Here is an 8,909-nt window from a genome sequence, read left to right as displayed (position 1 = left end):
TCAATAGCATTGCAATAGATGGACCTTCTATTGCCACGCTATCTCGGTGGTTGCTATAGGTGGAACCGTCTATTGCCACGATAAATATTTGGTTGCTAGAGGTAGCCTCTCTATTGCAATGATTAATACTGGTTGCTATAGGTGGAACCGTCTATTGCCACGATAAATATTTGGTTGCTAGAGGTAGCCTCTCTATTGCAACACTAAACATTGTGGTTGCTATAGGTGCATCCGTCTATTGCCACGGTAAATGTTTGGTTGCTCGAGGTTGCCTCTCTATTGCAACGATCAATACTGATTGCTATTGTTGGACCCTCTATTGCCACACTAACTATTGTGTTGCTACAATTTGGAGACTCTATTGCAGCATCCACTATTCCGTTGGTATGATGTTTTTTGCAACACCGTTTGTTTGTTGCTATATCATATATTGCAATGCCAAATTATTTTGTCGATAGTCCATATTGCAACGCACAATATATGATGAAAGAAGCATTTAGACATCCATTAATCCAAAATATGCTTTGTTCGTACAACTCATTAATGAAACTACATCCAATGTCAAACTTAGTTGATAACACACGCACAACAACCGAAACACATAAGGTATCTGACGCACAGTAGCTACTTTGAACAGTTCAAAATATAATAAGCTATGTGTAGCACTGTAGCAAAGATTGGCTTGACATTGACCGTCCATCAGTTGTGCACTCCACTCAAACTCTATCTTGCTCCTGAAACAATCATTAACATTGGTATATTCAGTAAACAGAAACATAGTATTCAGCTAAGTATTATTTCACTTTACAGTAACAGGAATTAGCCAACTAAATCTGATTCAGAAATATTCACAGGTAGTGGAGTCAAAAATCACCTGTGCTTTGCCAGCTTGTTGATTCCTTTTGGATAATGCTCGTTTCTTAGCCACAACATCCCTCAGTGCTTTAGTAGTAGTAAAACTAACTGTCGTATCCCCTCCTTTGTTTTGTCCAGTTTGAGTCTTATTCGCAGCAATAGGTGCACTAGCAACGATAATGTTCATGATTTTTTCCTTTTTAGATTTCCAGATTTAAGACATGTAGAAAATCAAAATAAATATTATTGCCCCTATTTCACAAAGAAAAATATATTATTACATATGTGACCCACATGATCATTCACAAAAAAAAATATTATTCCATATTGGACTCATTACATAAAGAAAATATATTATTACATATAGGCCCCAGATGCTAGCAGATTTTTACACCATTAGTTGGTGGAAGCAGTTCAAACTAGAGGGGCCTCTATTGATCCTAATAAAGAACAAAAGATGACGCATATACAGAAATTAGAAATTATCCCAATTCAAAGAAAAAAGAAATCAGAGACCGTCGTCTATATGGAATGTGCTTAAAAATCCGGTACAAGCAAAATCTAGGTTACAGTGATTATATCTTAAGATTCTGTAAGATTCTATTCGGGTGATTACAGTGATAAAGATTATTTCTAACAGCTAGGTTCTAAAAGTGGAGTACAATTCTCTGATAGCAAATAGAGAGAACAACAATGAGAACCAACACTGCAGACTTCTACCATCAGTGCAAATACAGAGGAAGCAACCAGTCTATCGACACCCCAACACTCTCCCATACATACATGTATCAAAGGCTTGCTCTCCGATACACACATACATGCACCGAAGGGAATGTTGGACCATACTTAGGTGTGATAATGGTAACTATATTTCAAACCATAGAGAATGTTGGACCAACATAGCCTAAAAAGCCTAAAGGTTGCATATGACCAACTTAAAACAAATGGCTCCACATTTGCCAAAATCAACCAGCCATGAAACAATAATGAACCTGTTAAGGTTTCTTTTCGCAATAAATTGCATACGTAACAATGCTGGAACTACTCAAAACTGGTTCAAAATATTTTGACAATTGAACCAGCCATCTTGCTAGGCTTCCATGTTCCAATGAAACTTAGAAAATTTCTGAGCTGGGTACTAAGACTTATTCTGAATTTAGAGAGTCAAAATGGTTACCTTAACCTGGTACATATGTTCCAATTAGTTTGTTTACTTAGAATAGAGCCTAGCCAAAACCAATGTTTAAGACCATAGGTGTATTGCATCAAATTAGTAAATTCAGAAATACTACTACACTCACGGAATGACAAGAAAGTAGTCTGGTAACAGGCCGAACTGGCCAAGAGAAACAAAAGGCCTCTTTAAAAAATGTCTGACCATTAGAGGAAATTCGAAAACAAATGAAAGAAATTGAGATAAAAGTCGTCCTTACATATGAGAAGCAGCCCTGATTGGCACGTGAGACATTAAATTCTGAAAAAATCCAAACAAATGAAGCTTATGGCCCTCATCACCAAATTATGTCAATCATATGAATAATGAATCAGAAAAGCATAACCATACATAACTCCGCCTATGGTGGGGCGCCTTTGGTGTCCCAGCATAGCAGGTCCCAAGCCCTGGTAAAGGAGGAGGGTTGTGTTAGGCGTGGCGAGCCAATGTAAAAACTTAGCCACTTAAATGGAGATGAAACCCGAAAGAAAATCGTTGGGGCGTAACCCTCTTAGCGACGCGCCATATCGGAACCCGGGTATGGTGTTAAATGGGCAAGGGCCGGGTCGTCACCCCCGTGACGCGCCGTGTCGTGATCTAGGCATGGTGTCAAGTAACCAAGGATCGGGTCGTCGCTTCCTTAGTGGCGCGCTACATCGGCGCCCGGGTGTAGTGAAAAATGAGCAAGGGTCTTCGCATCAGAGTCGACGGGTGCGAAGGGTAAGGAAGCTAGTCGAACCAACTAGGATCCGTTTAGGTAGTTGGAATGTAGGGTCACTTACAGGTAAGTTAAGAGAATTAGTTGATACCGCGACTAGGAGGCGTGTAAATATATTATGCGTTCAAGAGACTAAATGGAAGGGTCAGAAGGCGAAGGAGGTGGACAATACAGGTTTCAAGCTTTGGTACACAGGGACAGTCGCGAATAGAAATGGAGTAGGAGTTTTGATTGATAAGAGCTTCAAGAATAGTGTGGTGGGAGTGAGAAGGCAAGGAGATAGGATTATCTTAGTCAAGCTTGTCGTTGGTGATATGGTCTTGAACGTAATTAGTGCGTATGCCCCCCAAGTAGGCCTCGACGAGAGTGCTAAGAGACAGTTCTGGGAAGACTTAGATGGCCTGGTTAGAGCTATACCTAGTAGTGAGAAGCTTTTTATAGGAGGAGATCTTAATGGGCATGTAGGTACTACAAGCGCAGGTTTCGAGGTAGTTCATGGAGGTTTTGGGTATGGTAGTAGGAATCAGGAGGGGGAGGAAGTTCTGGACTTCGCGGTAGCTTTTGACCTGATGATAGCCAACACTTTCTTTAGAAAGAGAGAATCTCATCTAGTGACCTTCAGTAGCGGACAACACTGTAGTCAGATTGACTTTGTCCTCGCAAGAAGAAAGGACAAACGAGCATGCTTGGATTGCAAGGTGATACCAGGGGAGTGTGTTGTTTCTCAACATAAGCTTTTGGTGGCAGATTTTCGTTTTCAGGTGCGTGCCCGTAGGGATAAACAAGCTAAGATTGAAAGAACAAAGTGGTGGAAACTGAAAGGGGAGACGTCAGAGGTATTTAGGGAAAGGGTTATCAAAGAGGGCTCTTGGAAGGAAGAAGACGACATAAACAATATGTGGGACAAGATGGCAACCAACATTCGGAAGGTAGCCTCAGAGGTGTGTGGAGTAACCAAAGGAAGGGGACGCGAGGCTAAAGATACTTGGTGGTGGAACGAGGAAGTCCAAAGGGCTATTAAGGAGAAGAAAGAATGCTATAGACGCTTGTACCATGACAGGAGTGTGGACAACATAGAGAAGTACAAGGTGGCAAAGAAGATTGCAAAGCGAGCTGTAAGTGTGGCAAAGGGTAGAGCATACGAGGATCTTTACCAACATTTGAGTACGAAGGAAGGAGAGAAGGACATTTATAGGATGGCTAGGGTTCGTGAGAGAAAGACACGGGACTTCAACCAAGTTAAGTGCATTAAGGATGAAAGGGAGCATCTCTTGGTAAAGGAGGATGAGATCCGACATCGATGGCAAGAGTATTTTGACAAATTGTTCAATGGTGAGAATATGGACGCAACCTTTCAGTTGGATGACTCTTTTGATGACACCAATAGGCGCTTTGTGCGGAGAATCCAAGAATCTGAGGTAAGAGAGGCGTTGAAAAGGATGAAAGGAGGTAAGGCGATGGGACCGGATGGTATCCCAATCGAGGTGTGGAGATGCCTCGGGGACATAGCTGTAGTATGGTTGACCAAGTTGTTCAACCATATTTTTTGATCAAACAAGATGCCTGATGAGTGGAGGAGAAGTATATTGGTACCGATCTACAAGAATAAAGGAGATATTCAAAGTTGTACAAATTACCGGGGAATTAAGTTGATGAGCCATACTATGAAGCTATGGGAGAGAGTTATTGAGCATCGCTTGAGAGCAATAACGCGGGTCTCTATGAACCAATTTGGTTTCATGCCCGGAAGGTCAACCATGGAGGCAATTTTCTTAATAAGACAAGTTATGGAGCGGTATAGGGAGAAGAAGAAGGACCTACACATGGTTTTTATTGACTTGGAGAAGGCTTATGATAAAATACCAAGGAATGTTATGTGGTGGGCTTTGGACAAACATAAAGTCCCAACGAAGTACGTCGGGCTCATTAAGGACATGTACAACAATGTTGTGACTAGAGTTCGAACAAGTGATGGAGACACAGATGACTTTCCGATTAGGATAGGACTACATCAAGGGTCAGCTTTGAGCCCTTATTTGTTTGCTTTAGTGATGGATGAGGTCACAAGGGACATACAAGGGGACATCCCTTGGTGTATGCTTTTCGCGGACGATGTAGTGCTAGTTGATGAAAGCCGGACAGGAGTGAATCAGAAACTGGAGTTATGGCGGGAGACTTTGGAGTCCAAAGGTTTTAGACTTAGTAGAACTAAAACTGAGTATATGAGATGTGACTTCGGCACTACTACTCGGGAGGAGGAAGATGTTAGTTTGGAAGGTCAAGTAGTGCCTAGGATGGATACCTTTCGATATTTAGGATCAATGCTACAGAGGGACGGGGATATTGATGAAGATGTTAGCCATAGAATCAAAGCAGGGTGGATGAAGTGGCGGCAAACGTCTGGTGTCCTATGTGACAAAAGGGTACCACAGAAGCTAAAAGGCAAGTTTTATAGGACGGCGATTAGACCTGCTATGTTGTATGGTGCAGAATGTTGGCCTACGAAAAGACGACATATTCAACAGCTAAGTGTCGCGGAAATGCGTATGTTGCGTTGGATTTGCGGGCATACAAGAAGGGATCGAGTTCGGAACGATGATATACGTGAGAGATTAGGGGTAGCGCCAATTGAAGAAAAGCTTGTCCAACACCGGTTGAGATGGTTTGGACATGTGCAACGGAGACCTCCAGATGCACCGGTGCGTAGTGGAATCCTAAGTCAGGATAGTAACGTGAAGAGAGGCAGAGGAAGACCGAAGTTGACTTGGGTAGAGGCAATAAAAGGAGACTTGAAAGGATGGAATATACCCAAAGACTTAGCCTTAGATAGGAGTGCTTGAAAGACAGCTATTCACGTGCCTGAACCTTGATTGTTTCTGTTGGGTTTCAACTCTAGCCTACCCCAACTTGTTTGGGACTTAAAGGCTTTGTTGTTGTTGTTGTTGTTGTTGTTGTTGAAAAGCATAACCATACATAAGACATCGAGATGATCTTCATTTAAATGCCTAACAGTTCAATATTGATGCTCCAATAACTTATGTTTACACAAAAAATCTAACCACATCCAAATCACAGGTATTCCAACAATCCTATAGATCAAATACACATGCATGCTGAATCACCCATACCGCTAGAAACTCATGCCTGCGTGCCAGTGAAAACATCTTTGGCCTTCCTTTTACACCAAGTTGATACAGTAGTAGGAGTACGATTCCCAAATGATAGAGCAAGCAGGAGAAGATGAACAGGCATACCTTGGTGGCCAGTGTCCTGACCAGCAGAGTCTTGCCTATGTTGCGAATGCTGAACCCTGACAGGCCCTGAGGTCATACCAGTGTTTGTTGGCTAAAGAATCCACACTGCAAGGCAAGACACGCACAAAGAAACGGATCAACACTGAAATGCCCTACTATCATTCCGTGTGCACAAAACATATAAGCAAGGAAGAATTAAATAAGGCATTCTAGAGGTCTAGCAAAGGATTATGTAATATTATCAACTAGTAAACAAGCACTAGGCAAGTTGTGATTGCTTCTCTCTATCATGAAGATTTTGGTGCTGCTCTAATTCTTAAGAATGTTACCTTCAAGAGCTGAGGATATGAATAACTGAACTGCTCTAATCGAACCTGAATCTATCTCAAGCCAGGTGCTCTGCCGCTAAACAAAAGCATCTATTTCTGTCTGAACTAGTTGCTGCACCGTGAATAACAAACCCCCAAGCCCACCTGAACCTGCACTACTGTTGTTGACCTGCTGTGAACTGAAGAAGAACAGAATAGGAGCAGCGAAAAACAACTATCTGAACTCTACTAAGCTTTTATGCCGTTGTGCCTGCACAACTGCTGCCACCCTCTTCTAATCCGGCAGCGACCCATCTCAGGAAGACAAGCAATAATTAGACATCACAAGTACCTGATAGCATTCAGCCTTGGTTTTCAAACAACAAAAAATAGATAAGCATTCTAGTGCTTGTATTCTGGAAAAAACAAAAGATAAGAGGAGACACACTGACTTGTCTCTACGAGATAAGCAATAACTGGACATCACATGTACCTTATTAGCATTCAGCTTTCAGTTTAAAAAAAAAAAGATAAGTACTAATTTGAGATGATAGATCACCTAGCTAGACATCAGAGAAGCACCAAAGTTTCAGCAATTAGCACATTCCTGACTTAACAAGACATCCCAAGCCCTGCATCTGAAAATTTTTGGCCCTACTATTGTCACGCCCCTACTCATCTAGGGGTTCCTGTTTGTGCAGCCATTAAGGGAAAAAAGCAGCAGAGGAGGCCGATTTCGTCCGCGTGGTGGAGATCGTGGAGGAGGCCGACATCGTTCACGCCAAGGAGATCGTGGAGGTGACGCTCATGGCCAGTCGCTCGTCGCCTCGTTCGGCTCTAGCTCGGTAGGCTGCCAGTGTCCACTGCGTGTCACGCTCGTCCCGCGCGCTGTGCAGCGCTCGGGCGCTGCCACCATGCCGCCGCCGCCACGGCCTTCCCCAGATCCACGGTCACAAGATCCAGCCAGAGACCACGCAGGCATGACCTACACAGCCATGACCTCAACCTGATTTGGCCAAGATGGGTGTGGCTGTGTGGGAGAGGGGAACAAGGTGAGAGAGGGATGCACAAGAGACAGAGGTATCTGGTGGCGGCAGGCCGGCGGCTGGTAGGGAATGACCGTGTGTGAGACTGTCTCCAACGATGCTATCCGTACCCAAAATAGGTCGTCTACAGTGTTTTTGGGTAGCAGAAAGACGCTCCAACGGATGACCCAGAGACAGCGCGCATTTTGCGTTGAAGTCGATCGGATACGCAAATAAACGTCTCGAGAGGAAGACGACGCAAACGTCCGGCGCCGTAGAGGTGGGCCCGCGGCCGGGCGCGGCCGGCGCTTCCAGGCGAGCCGGTCGGATCCATGGCCTTGAAGCAGCAGGGAAGGGATTCGGCTGGGAGCTCCGGTCGCAAGGAAAGGCTCTAGGCGGGGCCGGCACGGGGGCGCACTGGGTACTGGCCCACGTGGACCCGAGGTAGGCCGGGCACGCTCTGGCTGCCCGCGTGGTGGACGGCGGCGTACGCAGCAGCAGCTGCTGCTGCCGGTGGCAGGTGACGGGGCTGCTGCCCGTGCGCTGGGGCGCCTGGCGTCAGAGCACGCGGCCCAGAGCGGCGGCGGAGAGTGGCCGGGGCGCGACGTCCAAAGGGAAGGCGCGGCCATGGGCTGAGATGGACAGGAAAACGAAGAAGAAGATCCATCCATGGTGGTGGTCACCGGAAAGTTCATCGGAAAACGAGAAACAAAGGGGAAACGGTCATACGCCAAACGATCCGCTCGTTGGAGAACGTAAGTTTTAGGTAGCCACCCTTTCTACTGTGCATCACCTCAACCAGGGAAATGGGTATCGTATTTAAGTCTCATCGTTGGAGACAGTCTGAGACAGAGAACAATACGTTGGGTTTCAATCTAGGTTTCCATCTGGTGGGGAAAATTTCCATCTTGTTTTTGAGGCCTATCATGCGAGCACTTTTCGGCTCTGGTGGAGGAGAGCGCGGGGGACTTCAAATTTTTTTTGAGGCTACCAGGACACGGAACAGACAGGACCTTGGCGGGAGTCTTGCCGCCGAAATTTGCTAGATACTTAGGAGTAGCTAATAATTTTGAATTGATTTTTTCTCTCTAAATTTCTAAAACCAACATATTTGATTTCCTTTAAAAACAAAATATGTCATACATTTTTATGTATTGATTATATATTAAAATTATGTTGTCATGCAAGTTTGTGGATTTTTCTATGCAAGTGTAGATATTATTACATTTACTCTATGGTAATCCAACGAATAATTGTAATAATACCTAAATTTTGTCGGATAATTCTGCAAATTAACACAAAAACATATTTTGGGTCTACAAACATTTCATAAAAATTCCAAACAATTTTAATAAAGTGGGACGATACATCCTTCAAAAATAGTAACATCTCTCACTTAGTCATTTCACTATGTGTGAGATATGTCAATTTATAAACAATGTGTGATACTGCTTTGTTAAAATTATTTGAATTTTTTATGCAATAATTATATATCAAAATCATATTGTATATCACGATAGCTACAAAAATAGTAAC

The 8,909-nt window shown here is 43.7% G+C and overlaps 1 protein-coding gene across 1 annotated transcript; it reads right to left on the bottom strand.

Moving 5' to 3' along the window:
* Positions 1 to 623: 623 nt before the first annotated feature.
* LOC136512738 (uncharacterized) lies at positions 624 to 7,435 on the bottom strand. Its single transcript, XM_066506737.1, has 6 exons — positions 6,908 to 7,435; positions 6,041 to 6,145; positions 2,420 to 2,475; positions 2,289 to 2,329; positions 875 to 1,022; positions 624 to 734 (listed from the first exon to the last, which is right to left on the bottom strand). The coding sequence occupies exons 2-6, from the start codon at positions 6,114 to 6,116 to the stop codon at positions 717 to 719; spliced, it is 339 nt and encodes a 112-aa protein (XP_066362834.1). The 5' UTR covers positions 6,117 to 6,145; positions 6,908 to 7,435; the 3' UTR covers positions 624 to 716.
* Between the last annotated feature and the right edge of the window lie 1,474 nt (positions 7,436 to 8,909).

The sequence above is a fragment of the Miscanthus floridulus genome, chromosome 16 (assembly GCF_019320115.1).
Source record: "Miscanthus floridulus cultivar M001 chromosome 16, ASM1932011v1, whole genome shotgun sequence".
Lineage (NCBI taxonomy): Eukaryota > Viridiplantae > Streptophyta > Magnoliopsida > Poales > Poaceae > Miscanthus > Miscanthus floridulus.
Note: the sequence above shows the minus strand (reverse complement) of the source record. Positions and strands in the feature narration are given on the sequence as shown.